At 41.5% G+C, this 20984-nt stretch overlaps 2 protein-coding genes across 4 annotated transcripts in view; one reads left to right on the forward strand and one right to left on the reverse strand.

Moving 5' to 3' along the window:
• LOC124145860 (forkhead box protein P1-like) overlaps nt 1-11255 on the forward strand; it is an 84259-nt gene extending 73004 nt beyond the window's left edge. For all 3 annotated transcript variants that reach the window (XM_048383188.1, XM_048383186.1, XM_048383187.1), the window contains 3 exons: nt 1059-1125; nt 1932-2062; nt 3002-11255. In XM_048383188.1, coding sequence (XP_048239145.1) covers nt 1059-1125; nt 1932-2062; nt 3002-3431 — 628 coding nt within the window. In that variant the 3' untranslated portion in view covers nt 3432-11255. The remainder of the gene's footprint in view (nt 1-1058; nt 1126-1931; nt 2063-3001) is intronic.
• Nucleotides 11256-12003: 748 nt separating this feature from the next.
• On the reverse strand, nt 12004-20122 carry LOC124145856. Its single transcript, XM_046515807.2, has 4 exons — nt 19837-20122; nt 15586-15680; nt 14108-14324; nt 12004-13350 (listed from the first exon to the last, which is right to left on the reverse strand). Exons 1-4 carry the CDS (start codon nt 19999-20001, stop codon nt 13147-13149), a joined length of 681 nt encoding a protein of 226 aa, XP_046371763.2. The 5' UTR covers nt 20002-20122; the 3' UTR covers nt 12004-13146.
• Between the last annotated feature and the right edge of the window lie 862 nt (nt 20123-20984).

Genomic DNA, 20984 nt, shown 5'->3' on the forward strand with positions numbered 1-20984 from the left:
CCCATGCTTGCCATAAGAGGCAACTATGCTTGTAAGAGGCGACGACCGGGATCGGATGGTCAGACTCGCTGACTTGGTTCATGCATGTCATCGTATCCCCACTGCGTGGATCGATGCTCATGATGTCAATCACTGGATTGTCTGGTCCAGACTCGATTAATTATAGGCAGCCGTCATATAGCTGGAATATTGCTGAGTGCGGCGCTAAACAACAAACAAACAAACAAACAGTGATACCAGGTGAGCTGCAGTGCCTTGGTATCATGTAGATGAGCCCATTCATGCAAATATGCTGACATTGCCAGAAATAAAGAATGTAATAGTGGTGGGTTGTATCTCCTGGGTTACGAATACATAGGCATGTATCACTTTTCCCTGTGAACTTTCACAACATTCACAACTTTCCTTGCCATGACACAGTAACTATAGTATTATGAAAGAATCAGATGATCCTTTACTTTTTATTGGGGGGGGGGGGTAGTCTACAATGAAAATCGTCAAATGGGTATCGATTATTCAAACAAAATAGGTTCCCTCCTGTGAAGGGTACTGAAAGCAGTGAACCTACTGGGTTGGTTGTCCACCTGTGGGGATTCTGGGAAAGAAGTGGTCCCCAGCAACCTATTCATGTCTAGAAGAGATTGAATGGCTCAGGTGGTCAGACTCGGTGAATTGGTTGATAGCGTGACATCTCACCCTGACAGCGTGGATTGTTGTTCATTCGGTCAAACACTTGATAGTGTGGTGCAGACTCAATTATTTACAAGCAGCCATCATATAGCTGGAATATTGCTGAGTGGAGCGTTAAGCAAGGAACAGATTCTGTTTCCCGGAAACCTAAACAATGGCTCCTCTTGAAATTACAGACCTTATGATCCTGGTACAACAATTCTTAAATGTATATAATCATTGTTGTTTTCACCATGGATATATGTTTGTTTGACCCATATTCAGTTTCAGCATCGTTTCTTTCCATAAAATTCTTCTGTGATGTTTTATGTCTTGCAACTATTATGCTCTTACGTACGGAGATGTTCAGAGTTGTCTTTCCTTTCCAGGAGCTTGAAGAGTCCATCTTTGTCAGACCCGTCATCATATAACGAGACACTGAACGCAAGTCTACGGGTAAGTTTCATTGAACCTTGTAATTGGTGGCTTGTGCCAACTTTGATGCCATACATGTGCTGCAGCAGGATGGGTGTCCCTGTAGACTAGGGCCATCCATATATGGGCACATGTGTCCCAGTAATCTTGGGCACTCCAAATATGGGCATGGGTGTCCCAGTAGTCTAGGGCACACCATATATGGACATGGGTGTCCCTGTAGTCTAGGGCACTCCATATATGGGCATGGGTGTCCCAGTAGTCTAGGGCACACCATATATGGACATGGGTGTCCCAGTAGCCTAGCGCACTCCAAATATGGCCATGGGTGTCCCAGTAGCCTAGCGCACTCCAAATATGGCCATGGGTGTCCCAGTAGCCAAGGGCACTCCAAATATGGGCATGGGTGTCCCGGTAGTCTAGGGCACTTCATATGTCATCATTTGTGTCCCAGTAGTCTGGGACATCACAAGTCACAGTGCAGAGTTGCATCCCTAAAGGGTAACAGAATGATGATTGTGGTTCAAATTACAGATTATGATCCTTGTCTGTCTCCATTAGGTTGACACTCTGTGAAATACTGTTGAAAGTGATGTGAAACCCAACTCACTCACCCACTCGTTGACAGACTAGGCATTGATGTCAGGTCATTCCTGACCAGGTTGATTAGTCTGTGAGACCAATTATTAAGATATAACATCCATGACATTGCAGACAGTGGAATTAATTAATTAAGAGATCCATTTTTACTTATTCAAGTGATCATTCAGTTCCTATTATCATATGAACTACTGTTTAATGTTGGTTATGTCTGCTTGGTTGGTCAGGCGGCGCTAGGTGAGGCCAGCATGGCCATGTTGACAGCAGCTCATAACCAGATGACGGGCCAAGAGAGTGCGGAGGACCTGTCCATGAAGAGCCTCAGTAACAGCCAAGATGGCTGCTCCCCTCCTTCCCGGTGAGTGGCCCCAGGGAATGCTGGGATATGTGTCATCAGCCCAGGTCAACAGTTTGTGACTACCCTGCTAGTTTCCAGTGCTGTGGTCAGTCTGGCGTGATAATTCTTCTTCTTTTTACTCAAATTGTTTTAATTTCACAGGATCATAATAACTGATGACATTAACATTTGTGGCTTATCTGGTTCCAGACTAGTAGAGCTGATAACACAGTGGATCATGTATGCAAAATGTCAAAAATGTTATAATGTAGGGAAAATGTTAGTGTGTACTATGTTGGCACAGGCAGAAGTAAGCAGTTGTTTTGTACATTGATACATATAGACCTTGACTCTTTGCCCATTTCTTTCTGTTGGGGCACAGCTGGTAGAACTTGCTTTCAGAATCAGCGGTGTCAGGATCCACTGACATGTTGTATGAAACAAAGACTGTTCAGTTGATGCTTAAGCCGTATCACTCCCAAACGGTACATCTCAGTCCTCAGCATTGCCAGCATTGGCAGGAATCTGTTTGTCCTTAAATGTTTCTATTTGCCTTCAAATCGAAAACCGCTGCCATGTTAAATGTAGAGAGATATATGACATTGCATGGTTTACAGTGAATGCATGCAGTGTAACAACTCCACTGCTGACGGAGGTATTCTGTAGTTGCTGTTGTTATCTCCCTTTGTTTCCTTTTTCAGGGAGGAGGAGATGTTGGTGCTGTAAATCTCACCCTGTTGTTATCTCCCTTTGTTTCCTTCTTCAGGGAGGAGGAGATGTTGGAACTGTAAATCTCACCCTGTTGTTATCTCCCTTTGTTTCCTTCTTCAGAGAGGAGGAGATGTAAGTGCTGTAAATCTCACCCTGTTGTTATCTCCCTTTGTTTCCTTCTTCACGGAGGAGGAGATGTTAGTGCTGTAAATCTCACCCTGTTGTTATCTCCCTTTGTTTCCTTTTCAGGGAGGAGGAGATGATGATGCTGATCAAGCAGGAGCCATCAGCCCAGGAGGAAGAGGAAGCGGCCCTCAAGCGAGACCAAACAGGTGTGGAGGAGGAGGCATCAGGGGACTTCCTGCCCACAGAGAGTGCTCCCAGACCTGAAGACATGGAGGAACAGATGGCTGGAGAGGAGCCCTCCCAGGCTCTTGTCATGGCCGACATCGAGGACGACCAGGCCGCACCAGAGGACATGAGCATGGAGGAACAGCCCGAGGCTCTCGGGACAAGCATGGTGGTTGATACCGAGGCTGAAGGTGCTGCACTGGCAAATGGCGGAGCCAGTGAGGCGGAGGCTGACTCGGATGAAGATCTGGAGATGCTTGCTCTCCGACGCATGCAACAGGAAGCTAGCAAGATGGTTGCCGCTGCCAACACACATTCCACAGATTGAATCTCAAACACAGCACAGCTGAACTGAGGATCCTGTCCAAGGATGCCTCATCACATGGAATCAATTAGCATGAATAGCTTGCAGGGTAGAGGACAATCTACAAGACAATTTGCATATTTTTTAATTGTATGTACTGGTATATATCATTGGTGAAACGGGCATGTTATGAAAGTTGTAATATTGTCCCACAATGACTTTGAGTGATATTCCAGTTGCATCAAGATAGATGGTTGCCTTCAGGAAGAAATATCAAACAAATCACTTGTTCAAAACAGAACTGGTACATGTGTGTGTATTTATTCTTCAAGTTAACGCATTAGCTCTGATGCATGTAGATTAAGGATTGAAAGAGACAATGGATCTGCAAGTAGGACGTCTTGGCCTGGACATGGTTTCAGTTGGCAGAACTTGTCAATATCATGTCCTGTGTTAGTACCCGGCAGTTTATGACGGCTTCTCGCTAACTTGTCGCGGGTGGCATGGTAGCCTAGCTATCCAGTAGGAGTGTCCGTCTGTGTGTATGTCTGTCTGTACTGTATGTCCAGCTTACTTACAGTGGCAGTGTTTAGCGAGGTCTTCATCGGCCGGCTACGATCTCAGCCGATGTCCAGTTGTCTCAGTGTTACGGTGTATATAGTCATAGAGGACGGTTGCCATGGATACTCATGATCGTAGAAAGAATTTAGTGTATGTGATACACCAGGCTGATATAGTCATGAGTATGTGTTGTCTTTTGTGAGAAAAATAATCAAAATCTTTTTGTAGTGAAAATGAATTGGTGCAAGGTTTTGAAGGCTTGATTTTGAGAGATTTTCAATACCAGAACTGTATATGTATAGCTAATACCAGAGTTTGTTGTCAAAACCTTTACCTCTGGGAATGTTTTTTTTTCTAGTAGTGCATATTGCTGTGAAAAGTGTGCAATAAATAATAAGTTCAACAATTGGGCACAATATTTTTGATCTCAGATCTATAGATTGTTAATAATGTATTTTGATAGAGTATGATATAACACATGTCCCTATTGGTTTTGATATTTGATTTAGTATACTTATTGATGAACAATGTTAACGGTACATGTCCAAACAATTTTCTTAAAGACTGAGCTAAATGGTGTTTAAACAATTACACTAGTCAGTGATAAACCATGGCAACAATGTGTCAGGGCCTTCTGCAACATGGCAAAATTCTGAGCATTCTGATATTTATTGATTTTATGTGAGATGTCTGTGTAGATTGATTGATACAATTTGTATAGAAATCTTAAAACAGTTTACTTACAGCTTTTGTGTTGTGAAGATCCATGACAATGTGTGAAAGAACGGACATGTACCTTTAACATTTTTATGCTATTGGTTGGCTCTGCACACCTTCTGCTAGTGCGGCGCTGTCCGTATCACATCTTGGCAGCTCAGGGGTAGGCTAGAGATGCTTGTTATCACACAGAGTATTATATTGTAGTAACATGAGGTAGGAACATGATAGGTCATAACATGAATATACCTTGGTAGGAAATAACGTCATACAAACTGGATATAAGTTAGGGGTAAAAACATTGATATGGCAATATGCATATTACATAGCGGGCAATAACATGAATATTTACAATTATTTGATGTCCTGATGGAAGTATTTCACAGACTATATAAATGAAGCGCAGACCGTTATATTGACCAAAATGTCAAACTATTACTGTACCATTTGGGGGTTAATGTTTGAGGTGAGATCATCTTTATTATTATCCCCAATTGGTGGTGAATTATGGTGGCATTACTGTTTCTGTGTAATAACAAGCCTCTGCTAGATACACAATGTGTTGATTTTCGTAATCTACACTTTATATGTCCACAATCAAGGTAGATCTTAAAGCTGATAGCTTTACAACTATCTATCAGTTAATTATCAACTTAGTGTACTAAACCCTTTTAGAAGCTAGAAAGCGGATATTTCTAGTGTCGTTGTTGCATATTGAATGATATCTAGTATCTTGACCTTGCATAAACAATGACTCTGCTGATTGTAGTGTGAGCCATACATTGCTGGATGTATGTACATAATATTGGCAGTTGAGACGCTAAGCTGTAGAATGGCACAATAGAGTGATGGCATGAGATGCTGCAGTGAGCATCAATGTAAGCCATTATTCTGTGGTGAATTGTTTTCAATGAGTAGTCCGTGAGATGTACAAAGTTTGTAATTTTTGAAGGACCACAAACTGACGATTGAACAGAAAATTTGGCCTGAATTGGAATTCCTGATTTAGCCATGATTGCTATGGGTCTGTTGAAGTAATAGAGTAAATTGCTGTATGTAATAAAGTGTTGGATTTGAGTAAATTGATGTGTACAATATTGAGTATGTAAGAAGATAGTGAAGGTTTTGTCCTGAACTGATAGTTTTGTCAGCTTGTGTTTTCCAGGGCCTTGCATTTAGATATCGTGGAAACCTCAAGGGGGTTTCAGTGTGTGTCATTTATATGCTACAAGTTGTCTTTTTGTCGTCATCAAAAACTATTTCTTTCATTCTTATTTATTTGAAAATTTAGTCGACTCAACACGTAAACTGTTTTCCTCTGGCAAATTTTTATGTAAACCATTGCTTGTTGATTTTGTGTTGAAAAGGGAGTTTTTGTGTACCATCTATAATTCACTTGTTTTAATTAAGATCATTCCAGAGATAATTCTGCCAATGTATCACAATTTATGAGTTTTGTCATGAATTTATGTTCATGTGACACTGGAACCTTTTGAAATTTTTCAGATTTATTTCGATTTCAGAATTGTTGATTAAATTGTTCTTGATGACGAATGACAACTGTGAGAGATTTATTATATAAATTAGCCTAGCTCATGTTACAGAGAAAAGCAATGTTGATGGTTGTTTTGTCATAACTCAACCAGACTTTTATAGGACAATACATTCGTAAATCAAAGATGTCTTCCTGAATTTGTTGACATGTTCCAAGCGTTGTGGTAATTCACTCTTATCAGGAATCAAAAGTGCATAATCCTAAGTGTAGTTTCTTTTTGTAATTAATGTGAATTATTTTGTTTAGTCGAGAAACACGAGGAGCTTTGGGTACCATGTTTTTTTATGTGTCCACTTATTGTACTGTTTTTGTCAGTGCTTTTTGGAGCTGCTTAAGAGTTGCCATGGTAACAACACTTTGGTTCTAGGTCACATTATTTAATTAATAATATAAGTTGCAATGTGTCATGCTGAAAATATTATCAATGTTTTGGACTGATTCTGTTCTCATAGAGAACATTTTGTGCCAAAATTCAATCAAAGACATACAAACACCTTAGGTAACATTGTGGTATGATAGTTGCAGAAAATAATTCCTGTTTCGTGAATATTTGACTGTGTTTCACCTGAAGTAAGATAATGATCTTCTTTTTAGATTATCAAAGTTTGTTTTCTTATGATTACTGTTGCTGCAACAGGGACGTGTTTTGACTGGGTTTTGTTTGTTTTGCCTACTAACATGGATCTGCTTCCATCAAATCTTTTGCCCACTTATGTTGAACTGTTTGTGTGCATTTGAGTGCATATAATTGTCCCATTAACAGTTTCTTTTATCCCAGAATCTCATGGGTTCAGTCAAGTGCCGGTGTTATAATGTGTATCATTTTGTGTTTACTTCACAATACTAACAATAAGCCACTTTAGGCATGTTTTTGTTTGGTTGGATTATGTTTGTTTGACGTCTACTGAGGGTTTCCTGTTTCACAATTCCAATGCTGTTGTTTAGATTATTCGTCATGCTGGACCAAAAAGGAACTAAGTTGTATAGATGTTTTAAATGAGGTGCAGTAGTTATATTACTGTACAGAAGGTCACAGTTAGTTACATATTGCCAATTCTGTTATTCATTGTTACCAAAGTTAGTACAATGTGACTAGAGACTTCCATGTCCCACGTGGGCATGTGATACGCAAATTATCACACCTCTGATGTGTGTTCAGAAATTATTTACTTCTACTTTTTGGTGTAATCAGTTAGGACTTATCAGAATGATGGCAATATGTAACTTTCTTTAGAGTGTACATGTGTATCTGTGTAGAGATATTTTTGAACCAAGATCATGTTGTACCTTTGTGACCATGAGAGATGGTGCATTTGTAGAGATGTACATATCAGCCACCATTACACGTGTTGCCTAGCCCAACCACAGTCAGTGTATAGTGCTAATACCATTGCTTCTTATATGTCTAATTTGTTTGTCTCACTTCCTGCCTCAGTGCATTCTGGGGCTGTTTGTCAGCCATGTTGAAAGTAGTCCCGGGGTCTAACATTTTTACAATGGCTTGTTATGTGTTCATATTCATTTATACTGGTTGCTGCAAAGTAGATATATCTGAAAATTTTAAAAAACTAAGAACCGTTTAGAACTAGGTGATTTTATTCATACTGCAACTTTAAATTCTGTTTTGAAGTGCTCTGTATAGATAGTTTTTCTCCAGTTGATCATAATAGGGTGGGTGGATACTGCATAATTGTTGATAGAGTTGATATGTGATTTTGGTGTTTATCTGGAATGATAAATGTCCTTCCCAAAAGAGTGAAAGTAGTGATCCTGCTCTCCTCATGTGTGCCACTGGGTAGGTCGGAATAGCTCCTCTGTCCAACTAGATGATTTAGGGTTAATATAAGTGGAGACAGGTTACATCAAAATAGAGGCAAATACCCCACTTACGCAGAGTGTGGACAAGTTTCAGGCCATCTGTTTTGAATAATAATGTAAAAGTTTTTATTGTGAGCCACTGGGTGTTTAGTCGCAATCACTACAAGAGTTCTTGGTATTTCATTACCTTGAGTTAGTCTTGAGACAGTCCTGAATGGTAATAAGTTCTGATAATATGGAATTTGTCAATAGTGTTTGGACCCTTAATATTTAGCAAAGTAATTAGTAATGTAATGTCATTTTGCTGGGGGAAAACCACATTCAAGGGTCATTATTGTCTTGACGGATGAGTGTTTTGTATGGGTGAGATGGGACAACGGAACATTACCAGATTGGTAAATCCTTTATGACCAAAATAAGTTGATGGAAGTTATTCTGAAATTTCAAAATCTTCCACGTTTTGTCATGTTCTGGCTGAAAATCTGCCCATTCAACAGCTCTGTTACGTGTTTCACGAGAAAAGAATTATCTGTTTAGTTGTCACTTCAGACTTTGCAGCTTCCAAACATTCACTGATCAGATCAACAGGCCTGCGTATGCATCATTTTAAAAAGTCACTTGCAAGATGAGTAAAAACATCAATTGTTCTATTTTAGAAAAACTGTAAGCAACCTTTGGAAATATCGAAAGGAAAAACAACCAGTTTCTGATTCTAATGGTGACTGGTTATCTGGTCAGTGAATGAAACACTATAGGAGAGCATGCAAGTACCAATTAGAACTTGTGTATCAAGTAATTCTCCTAGTTCCTCTGATGAAACCCTTTTTATCGTTCTGCAGGAAAATCATTCTGGTAACACACTGGTTTGAGTGATCACTCCACTTGAGGATCTGGGTTTGATCTCCGTCAAGAATAAAATGTACAAAATAACCTTCTGCGCCTTCCTCTCCTTCTCTCCCCACCCACTCCATCTCCCAACCCCAACCCCAACCCCCAACCCCTTGATTTTGCTGCAGGATTGCTAAAAGCAGCACGACCCCAACTTTTTTCAAAACTTAAAGGAGAGTGTGTCTCTGTGAGAATTTCTACAGCTGATCTGCAAGCCATGCTAGCAATATCATTAAGGGCATTTCAAAATAATTTATTTTATCACCTTGTACACATGTCCTGTTTCTACCTCAGTGACATCCACTTTAACAGATGCCAGCTGGAAGGGGCAGGCATTAATAAACATTGTAGCACAACAAGGGGAGGTTATCACAATATTGGCATAGATATCCATATAAATAGGCAGTTATGCCCCAAACGTAGCAGTCCATTGATTAAGAAATGTAAGTGGTCGGGGTTTTTTGGCATTATTATTAGTTCACGACAATAATTTACATAGTTTTCCTGCCTTGGCAATGAACTTCTTCCCGTCACCTCCAAATAAATTTCAGGATTGGTATTAACGCAACCACAACATCCTTATTTGTCTCACCAGTATCCTGGGAAAATCATTAATATTCTAATAAGGGCCATTGTGTAGCCTATTTGTGAACTGTTTATCTTATGCCTTAAAACTAAAGATCGTGTGAGTTTGTTGGTGACTGCCCCTTTGAGTACAGTTACCTTGTAGTCCATGAACAATACCATGTCATACTGTTGTAAATACATTTACTGTTCAGTATGTGCCAAATATCATTCATTGCAAAAATAGTAATGTATTTTTCAAGGCAATCATTACAAAATGTCAGAAATGTGCCATAATCTATGACGAGTTTTTTTGTCGTGTATATTTTTTAGCCAAAATGTCCTGTTATGAGGCTTTGGCCAATGATAATAAAAACTAATAATATTAACATGAACTATTTCCCCTTGCTCTTGTACTCTCAAGAACACATGTTAATAACTGCATTTTTTTGTATGTTAATATTGTCATTTATTCCCTATTACTCCCCTGACGTTAAGAGCTTGGGTTGGCTTGTCTTGGAGAAATTATCCCAAGTGTTATTTATACTTTTACAGACTTGTTACAACATAGTATCCAATGAATTGAAATGGCTTTAATGTATGACTGTAATGTATGTTTAATTACTTGATACACAACTACAAGCAGGTGAAGGGTTAGACATAAGCGTCATAGATGTATGGAATATGAGTGGTTTGTCAAGGGATTCCATCCTAATATACCTCATTTGCATAAATACATGTTAGCTAGGACTATTTTTGGCACCACATGGTTGAACCATAATGGTTATATCATATTTGTGAGGTTTGCACAAGTTTATGAATGATTTGTTTGTTTTTTAAAATTTGTGACTAATCCTAGTCTGAGATATGTATATCTTTACATATGTGGTGAAGTTTATCAGATACCGAGCGCTGTTCTGACATAAGTTATGTCATTGGCTGTGTTAAGTGTTAATGTAGTGGTATTTTCAGTTGATTCACCTTTATCTCAGAGTTATTTTACAAGCTGGTGTCATACCACTCAGTGGATGTAAAACTTTTTGAAACGTAATCAAACCTTTTGGACTTCTCAGGAGTGTTTTCATTGGGGTAACCAAATTGTGAAAGTGTTTGCTTGTCACTGAAAAACGAAGTTCTGATACGTGAAACCCATTCTTTGTGTCCTCTGCTGTGATTTTGCAAAACATTGCTAAGTCACTTCTGTTTGGGTTTTTTCTTGAAAGATTTTGAAATGTCATGTTCTCTAATTAAGCAGACCTCTAATATGAAACTCACCAATTGATGCCATGTTGGTGCCAAAAAGTTTAAATGTAGTATGAATGATCACGCATCCCATATGTCTAGTCAGCACCTTCAGCCAAACCCAAATTTCATCAAGGTAATCCACAGTTGGGGCAAAATGGTTCTTACTGTCTGGCCCCTTACCATGGATATTATATGAAATTGAGGTTCTTAGCTTGTCGTCACATAGGCTAACTTATTGTCACGTGCCATTAAGCATAATTTCTCATTATCATTGTGTTTGATTTGTGCTTGAGTTCTTGCTCTCATTGTCTGCTTCTGTTTGTGCTCATACTACTCATGTCAACTCATCCAGACTAGAAATGGACCAATAATTTCTTGTTTCGCATCACAGAAGTGTGACGTCTCCGTGAATCAGAGTCATTGTATCATTGTCATCATTAATGTACCTCAGGTCGGAACCCAGAAAATAAAAAAAATGGGATCTTAGAAAAAAAAAAAAATTTTTGTTTTCTTTTCACAGGTTACATCCTACTGGTCGTAAGACGCGACTAAATGGATCAGGTGGTCGGGTTTGGTGAATTTGTTGATTGAGTGTCATTGTACCCCAACTGTGTGGATCATTGCTCATAATTTCAATCATCGAATTGTCTGGTCCAAACTTGATTATTTACTGGCCATCGTCATATAGCTGCAATATTGCTAAGCGCAACATGAAACAACAACCAACCAAACGATAGATCCTTCAGAAACTCATGGATCCTTGTGCCTATGTTTGTGATAAGTAAGTAAGTGAATGTAGATAACTCCGCAGTTGGCAGTATTCCAGATATACCATGGAAGCAGTCTTGGCCCGTCAGATAGACAGTGTGAAGTATGATTCGTCACATCAGGCAGATGGGCAGTGTAAACTCAATCCATACTGTCAGGCAGATAGTGTAAACTATGATCCATACTATCCAGCAGATAAAGTGTACCAGATCCATATCGTCCGGCAGATAGAGTGAACTACGATTCATACCGTCTGGCATATGGACAGTGTAAACTATGGTCCATACCGTCCGGCAGATGGACAGTGTAAACTATGGTCCATACCGTCCCGCAGATGGACAGTGTAAACTATGGTCCATACCGTCCGGCAGATGGACAGTGTAAACTATGGTCCATACCGTCCGGCAGATGGACAGTGTGAACTGTCTTGAGACTGACTGGCTTGAACAATGAGACAATAACCAAAGAAAGTTCAGTGGATATATTTTACAGATTCCACAAACGTTCATTTATACATCAAGGGAAGTCACGTAGATAATGACATGCAGACAAGCACACGCACACGCCTATGCACAAGTACTTGCATAATACTGGATTAGTATCCCCCAGGAAGCGGCTGTAAAATCTTACATACACTCCATTAGTCTGGAGTTATGGTGCATTTTAACTTAACATTCAACTTGACTTGTTTGGTCATATTTTGCATTGTGTGTTTAATAATAGGTTTAGATTAAAGTTTAGAATAAACAAAGACTGCTTCATTAACAACAAAACTACCCCAGATCTTTTAATGTCAATTTAATGACTACATATAAACTGATTCAAAATACGTCTTCCCGGGATGGTCACAGTAAACTACCTTGTTTATCGCGATTACCCGCGCTATGACGTGGTGTAGCAGCACACAGACATTGTAAATACTCAGATGATGGCTTGTTTTTAAGAGAAAGTTGTCTGTTAAAAGTGAATGAGAAGTTTTACAGTTGTTCATGTGACTAGGGAGAAAACTACGAATGTTTCTTAAGTGTCCGAAAATCCATAACACGGGGATATATATGTACATAATATATGCATGTCTGGTGACAAAATACTGATACCTAATAATCTGTTCGCACCAACACCATCCCAATGTATGTGATAACTGGTACCAATAAAATCATAAATCAAACAACTCCCTGCAAACTTGATACAGTCCCTATAGTTACCCCTCTCCCCGTTTAACCCTCTCCCTGTTGTCCTGGGTGCCGTTCTTAGCGATCTTAGCGTGAAGGTGATCAAAACTCCCATGCTTTAACATACAGTTACGACTGTCGTTGTGCTTAATTAAGCTGTTTTGTGCAACGGCACCCTGATAACTACTTCCTGTAGGTATACGCCTTGATGAAATCCTTATAGTTAACCCTCTACCTGTCATCCTGGTAATTACTTCCTGTAGGTGTACGCCTTGATGAAATCCTTATAGTTAACCCTCTACACGTCATCCTGGTAATTACTTCCTGTAGGTGTACGCCTTGATGAAATCCTTATGGTTAACCCTCTACACGTCATCCTGGTAATTACTTCCTTTAGGTATAAGCCTTGATAAAGTCCCCACAGTTAACCCTCTACCCGTCATCCTAGTAACTACTTCCTGTAGGTATAAGCCTTGATAAAGTCCCTGTAGTTAACCCTCTCCCTGTCGTCCTGGTAGCAGGCGATCAGGAGCTCCACCAGCCTGCCCAGCTTCAGGCGCAGTCCCCTGTGCTGCCGCATGGCCGTGAAGATCTCGTCCCTGGTCAGATACCCGCTCCCATCTGCGTCCAGTTGCAGGAAGACTCTCTCCAACGCCTGAGGGTGAGAGAGGATGTATGAATATAACGGCGGGCTTCACACATTGTATCCGTATTGTCATGGAACTAGGTTTTCGTCATGACAACCGTATAAACAAGCCTTTTGTTACTGGCTACATTGATCCCATAAGTGCCTATGGTCAAGTGTCACGATGAACCCAGAGGTGTTGGATACCAATATAGCTCTGTATAGTATAAAATGGTTCTTTGGAAATTAACTTTCAAACCGTATCTATTCTCCACGACTCTTTTTGTTTGTCTGTTTAACGCTGCACTCAGCAATATTCCATCTGTAAGACTGGTTCTGTAAATAATCGAGTCTGGACCAGGCAATCCGGTGAAGATATGAGCATCGATCCACGCATTTGGGATACGATGACATGCACCAACCAAGTCAGCGAGTCTGACGGCCCGGTCTCATTAGACGCCTCTTACGACAAGCATGCATGGGTTTCTGAAGACCAATTCTAAGCCAGATCTTCATACCTACTCTGAGTCGACTAGTCCTTGTTGTATCCACTTAATGCCGAGCTCCAGTTAGGGTAACAACAAGTACCACCTTTTAACGTCTCTTGGTATGACGTGTGGGGATCGAATCGGGTAAATTAACAGTAAACGTATGCCATCACTATGACTAACACATTTGGCAATGTATTTTCCTGATCATGACTCGGTTACTGACCGCGAATTGACAAATCACAAAAACCTCAACCCGTGCTTGATGTGTTCTAGCAAAGCCTCAACGCACACCTCACCTGTGACGTCACCTTGATGTCGAACGTGGTGAGGAACGCCTCATAGTCCAATTCTCTCTTGTTGGCTCTGGCGCACGTGATGAGCAGGGCGGCGATACTCCCGGGGGCCAGGTCCACCGGGCAGGAAGGCTTGGTGGCGTCCATGATCTCTTCCCGCGATATGCGGCCATTGTGGTTGCGGTCTAGCGCCCAAAAGTCCCGCCTCAGAGCCATCTGTCTACAACCAACGAATCGTACATCACTTGGTGGAGTGTCAGATCTCGTAGCGACATTATGACCTTCAACTTGTTTGTATGGATGTTTGTGTGTTTGTTGTTTAACGCCGCAATATTCCCGCTATACATGACGGCGGCCTGTAAATAAATGGGTCTTGACCAGACAACAAGTGATTGATATTATGAGCAACGATCCAGGCGTAGGATGATACGTAATCAACCAAGGCAGTAAATCTGATCACCCGATTCATTTTGCCGCCTTATAAGACATGCAGGCATACGTTACATATGGCCTTTTCTAAACGGAATCCACACAGATGACCTTGAGCTGTTACCCGATGTGAGTGTGGCTGCTTGTACTAGCCCGGACTGATGCCGATTTATAGTGCTACCACACTGAGAAACCCTGCCGCAGTATAACATGAATACCTCCGAGACTCCGAGACGACAAGTCCTTGTTTTAGCCCCTTAATGCCATGCCGAGCGCCTAACAGGGTAACAACAAGTACCATCTTTTAACGTCTTTTGCTGCCGGGAATCGCTCTGCGGTCGGACGCTCTACCACTAGACCACGGAGGCGGTTACCCGATATAGAAACTGATGCCACAACACAAACTGACATGATACACGACAATCATGACTGTATCAGGGAGACCAACGGGCCAGAATCTGGCCTAGCATTTTTTTTATGTCGAGCATTATTCAAGAAGCTCCAGCCTTTGGTGTTTACATTTCACAACTTTTGAGATACAATCGAGCATGCTCTTTCTACCAGGTCTTCAAAGAGAGCCATACGACTCTTGCTCAGAAGTTGTTTGATCAAGGTTACAACATTCAAGGCCTCAGTAAAGCTTTCAACAACGTTTACGGTGGACATGTGGAGGACATTTCCTAATTTAAAGCACCAGTGACAAAAATGATGTCCGATGCAATTCCCTAATTTGACTTGTACCATATGTTCCAGTGTTTTTTGCAAGTAAACACTTGACTTGCCTTTGCATGTGTTTGTTATGGGTGCCACCGGTCGGGCAGGATACGCTCACCTTTTCGCGAGCACCCGGTTTCAAAACTATTTGAAAGTGATTCATAACCCCATGATCATGTTGTAGTCGGACTTGTTCAATCGATTCTTTTAGCAAAGATTTCTATCGAAAATAGAATGGGTCTTGTCGTTTTTATGTATGTTTAAAGTGCCTGGGACATTATTCACGGTCTCCCATATGGGCGCCAGTGAGATGTCACGGTCACTGTGTGTGTACTTACTGCATAATGATAGAGGGGATCCTCCCGATGGACGCCAGTAGGATGTCACGTGACACATGCCCCTCTTCGTCCACCTCGATGTCGCCCAGCACATTCTATGCAACCACAATATGAGTGAGTGAAAGAGAGGGAGATAGAGAGAAGGGGGGGGGGGGGGGGGGGGGGGGGGGGCTGATACGAGCACGGTTATGATACTGATAAACCGGGACAAGCGAGGCGGACCGGGATTCAAACATTGACTCGATGAAGTTTCATTGACAACGAAATCAAATATAAATATTCTTTATATAATGAATTGAACACCACATCAATCTCATTAAAATCAGATCTTAGTTCTCGCTGTCGCTGAACATAGATCTGAGGACATCCCATTACGGGTCACGTCAGACCGACCTTTCGCGAACTCTGACCGACCAATGGAATTAATGGCAGGAAGTCGACATTAGCCAATCAGAAGGCAGCTTTCTCGTGCTTTACGGCACTAATTTCAATTTGGCGATTACGCTTCGAAACATATTTTGACAAATTCTCGCTTTAAAATTTGAAACCTGAACAAAAGAACATTCTCGAATGGCTAATATATGGTCTAGATTGTATAGATTCAATCGTTAAGCCCGTAACTATCGTTCGGAATACCCCGTTTTAAAGTTTTCGAGGTTGCCTGATTAGAAATCACATTCCGACTGTCACTTTCATGATCTGGTAAGCGACGCTCTGATTGGTCGGATGAAAGGTCTTTCTGACGTGATCCCTAATGGGATGTCCTCAGATCTTTGTTTAGCGGTAGCGAGAACTAAGATCTGATTTTAATGAGATTGACACCACATTCACATTATTTCAGACATGTAGCCACTCACTTTGGATACAGACACCATACGTCTGAATCATGGATAAGATGACTAGCGCGTACATACGTTATTATATGACCCTTTGGGAGGCTCGTTTCAATGCGACCCATGATTTATTAAAGCTCTGTTTGTGCTCGTATAAGATCGCACTGAATCTATAGGATTCGCTTCTAGAATGATATTCTATATCTACGAGGGCTGGTCAAAAAGTTCTACGGCTAACAAACAGATTTGAGGTCTTCGTTGTCGTCATAGCTCTTTCCACGAATGTTTTCTTTCAGTGTAGAGGTAGGCCATCGTGGTACCCCCTCCTCAACTCAGTTCTTTTTCCCTTAAGATCAGAATTTAGATAGTTTGGCACCCAACGAGCAGATATCTTATTCATCTGTAAATGTTCATGAATAATAGTTCCAATGGATCCATGGCTTAGACCTGTCTCTTTCTCATGTTCAATGGTAATTCGTCATTGCGACAGTATAGATTTTTTTATCTCCTTGAATGAATCTTTATTGATGGAAGTTGAGAGACGTCCAGACCTAGGGTCATCATCAAGGCTTGTTTTCCCAGCCTTAAACATAGCTGCCCAAAGTTTAACAGTGGAAAAGCTAGGGCGCGTATCCCCATACACTTGTGACATGCTGTCGTGAATTTCTTGGGGAGTATACTTTACTCAAAAGTAAAAAACTTGATACTCGTTCTTGTCCATTTCTGTGTCCATTTGGACCCCTATCACGTTCAACTGGCTGTCACTAATATACAAACGGCTTCAACAGACCAAATACACTTGCAATGAACTACTCAAACAATGTACTACATTGACTAGTTCACTTTGTTATGGTCCATAGTTGAAAGTTAGTTAGACTTAGAACTGTTTGAGCAGCCCGCGTATGTTTGCACTTACAATAAGCGTTCCAGTTAGGTCCTCACCCGTGCTCGTGGGTTTCACCGAAGTGGTAAACGTCTGAGACCTGCATCACTTCGGGCTTTCCTCCCACATTAAGCTGACACGCCGTGATATAATTGGAATACTGTTAAAAGCTGCGTTAAGCCCAACTCACTCACTCACTCACAGCGAACTTTGCCGCTTGAGACCACTGGACTACCCGTGCTCCCTGTTGGGTTACAACGATTATGTGCATCATTAACTATGTGACAGACAGGGGATTCCTACACACATATAGTCGTACTGATGCGTGCAATCTGAGCATCATCGACATGAACGTGTATTACCATTATGCCCGAGCAGGGTGTACTTATACGATGCCTTGGTTGTAGTCTCCACATGTTGATATGACTACCAGTAATACGAGGGTGGCTGAAAAGCTCTGGAGTGCCTGGGTCCCACGATTGTTGAAGGCTTCATTCTGGTGATGTAAACAGACCCGGGGCAACAAACACGACGTTTAGCCTTGATATTCTCACGCACTTGCCTAAGCAGATTACAGCATTAATTATCTGACCCTTCTTGAGGTAGTCCACCAGTAGAATTCCTTTCGAATCCCAGAAAACCGAAGCTATCACCTTGAAGGAACAGACTGGCCCTTCTTCTTCGGAAATGTTAGATGTTTCCACTGTTTTGACATCTTCATGCCCACCTCTGAACAGTCGCAAATAAAAGAGCATCATCCCCTAAAGTTGACACCATGTCCGCATGGATGGATGTTGGGGTTAGCCCTTTCGCTTGGAGATATTTGATGACAGCGCGGTAGCCAATTTTGTTCATTTTCATCTACAGAGATTACCTTGTCACTTGGTGCCTTCAGAAATATGCTGCCTGATTGTGCATTCGGTTTTGTATGCAACTTGTAAGCATGTCAAGAATTGTACTTGGGGATTGGGGTTAAGGGTTACAATACATCCTTCGTCGTTGGACCCAGAGCTTTTCGGCCACACCTCGTACTTTATATGGACAATAGAATTGAGAGTATGTTTGTGAAACCACCTTCGGCTCCCCTTCTATAATTAATAAATAGGTTCCTGTCTGTTTGTTTAACTCCTCTGTCCTCTGTCCATGCGGGGTAATTTTATTGCCTACTGGAGGGACTAAGTGTCACTGGAAAAGGTCGGCTAACAACGCCAACCGTTCCACTCGTACATGAGTCTAAATGTTTTCATGAGAAACTTGAATAAACACAGGCAATGAAATACTGTTCAAAGCGGCGTTAAACCAAACCCACACACTCATACAGATTGATGCTCCACACGTCTCCTTTCAGTCTCGGGTGTACTTGGTCCAGACGTGGTTATTTACATCCGACTTGATATAGCTGGAATTTTGTTGACTGTGTTGGGAATTATTCCCTTATAAAAAAGTCTAACCGGTCCCTGCATGCGTTCCATTCTACCGTCTCCCTTTACCCAGAACCTCATCTGAAGATTTCCCCTGAAAGAAGTGAACTATGGAACCTCATATAACGATCCCATCTCCGTCTCCATCCCACTAGCACTAATAAGTTAGACAATACACATGTACAGACATGATTAAGAACAGGGATGGAAACTATTCTTGAAATGAAGCCATCCCTATGTCATACAATTGGGTGCAAAATGGTAAATCTTCATGAATCGTACTGGTTTAGAGTTACATTGCCCCAGTCACAGGGCCTCGATGATCGCGTGTATAGCATTATATATTCGTATAGAAAAAAAATCACACCCCTCTTTATACATAAAGGGGGCACGGGTGGCCCAGTCGTCTAAAGCGCCGCGATTCGCTGTGAAGAGTTGCGTCCCTTGGACCCGCCAGAAACCTATGATCGTGGGTTCGAATCACGGTTCGCCCCGATTATGTTTCTAGGTTTGTCAGAACTATACCCGTGCTCGTGGGTTTTACCGAAGTGGTAAACGTCTGAGACCTGCGTCACTTCGGGCTTTCCCCCCATATTAAGCTGACACGCCGCGATATAACTGGAATACTGTTAAAAGCGGCGTTAAACCCAACTCACTCACTCACTAACTTATACATAAATACGTATATGTACATAGAGGGGTCTGGTTTTTTTCATATACGAATATATTATGCTATACACGCTATCATAGAGTCCCTGTGGTCCCAGCCTCGGACCTGAGGGAGACGCTATATCCAACACAATGCGTAAACCCTGAAACTCTGGAGTCACGCAGCTCATCAATCCCTGTCTCAAGCTATAACCCTCCCGCATCCCAACTCGCCAGTTCGCAATACAGAGTGACGCCCCTTAGGGCTGCCAGGATCCTTTCATACTGGGTTTGAAAACAAGATACTATACTCGTAGTCATGGGTTTCACTGTTTGGGCAAACGTTTGATACAACCTACATTACTTCGGGCTTTCCTCCCACATTAAACTGACACGCCGTGATATAACTGTTATACTTTTCAAAGCGAAGTTAAACCTCACCTACCCACTTATAGCACCAGCTTACCAGAAGGTCCCGCTCTGTTCCTCTGAAACCTCCCGCCTCAAGGACTTCACACACCTCGGGCAGCGTCAGGAACTGCACGCCACGTCGGCCATGTTTGTCCAACTCTCGCTGAAACACCCCAACCTGGTTCTCGTACCACGACTCCGCCATTTTGTTATTTGCCATTTTGCTTATTTTCGCAGAGGTAATATATATTCTCAGTATTTGTAAAGTTCGAATTTCGGAATCGTGAGTCACAAATAAATCACCATTCGTATAGGAGGGTCAGTATGACTGTGAAATCGAACGTGCCACTAATATAATCATGAGTGTGTCGGTCGGCAAGGGATGTCGCCTCTCCCTTTTATGGCTCCCTTCTCCCACACCACCCGACGAGATAACACCCGTCAGTTTAACATCAGAAGGTGATTTACGGGTAGAATTGTCAACTGTACAAACATTGTTCTCCACCCATAATAAACCCCTCATTCATAGTTGTAAGTTATCTGCAAATGACGCCTCGCAGAATTAGACAGACAGGTGCTTGCTTAGAAGTGATGTACATAAGAACCAAGGTTTAAAAATGGCATTTAATTACTTGTTCTCCGGATTTTTCTTTGCGATTCCTGGAGTGAGTGTGAATGTGAATGGTTTTACGCCGTTTTTAGCAATATTCCAGCAATCTGGAGATACCAGAAATGGGCTTCACACATCGTACCCATGTCGGAATCGAACCCGGGTCTTCGGCGTGACGAGCGAACGCTTTAACCACTAGGCTACCCGACCGCCCCTGCGATTCCTGGAAGAGACAGAGGGTGCTTTTCCTCTCCTTTCTTCTGTCCTACCTTTGTATATTCAGTAACTCAATATTGTAACCTTCCCTGATTCTATAATCGATACATAATATAATACGTCAATGCCAGAGAATGACCAGTCTCGATTATCCCCTGAAAAAGATTCCATACTAAATGTGGCGCAAAGGGCAAAATAGCGGTGAAAACTATTTGAATGGATCACTGAAAATCAGTGATGACACTAGATGTTCGCGAAAAGGGTACACATAAGAAAAAGTAATTTTCCTATGGATAAATGATTCCGTAGCCCACATGCGCTCGATAGTAATGTTAGACATTTAGCTGCATATAAAATGACTACAAACCGGAGAGTAA

The sequence above is a fragment of the Haliotis rufescens genome, unplaced genomic scaffold (genome assembly GCF_023055435.1).
Source record: "Haliotis rufescens isolate VD_foot unplaced genomic scaffold, xgHalRufe1.0.p SCAF_45, whole genome shotgun sequence".
Lineage (NCBI taxonomy): Eukaryota > Metazoa > Mollusca > Gastropoda > Lepetellida > Haliotidae > Haliotis > Haliotis rufescens.

Excerpts from the sequence above, each read along its gene's own strand:
- LOC124145856 (XM_046515807.2), bottom strand. The coding sequence starts at position 20,001 with ATGGCAAATAACAAAATGGCGGAGTCGTGGTACGAGAACCAGGTTGGG. Across the intron at positions 14,325-15,585 it reads ATCCCCTCTATCATTATGCA|ACAGATGGCTCTGAGGCGGG; the intron begins GTAAGTACACAC and ends CGTTGGTTGTAG. Across the intron at positions 13,351-14,107 it reads ACATCAAGGTGACGTCACAG|GCGTTGGAGAGAGTCTTCCT; the intron begins GTGAGGTGTGCG and ends TCTCACCCTCAG.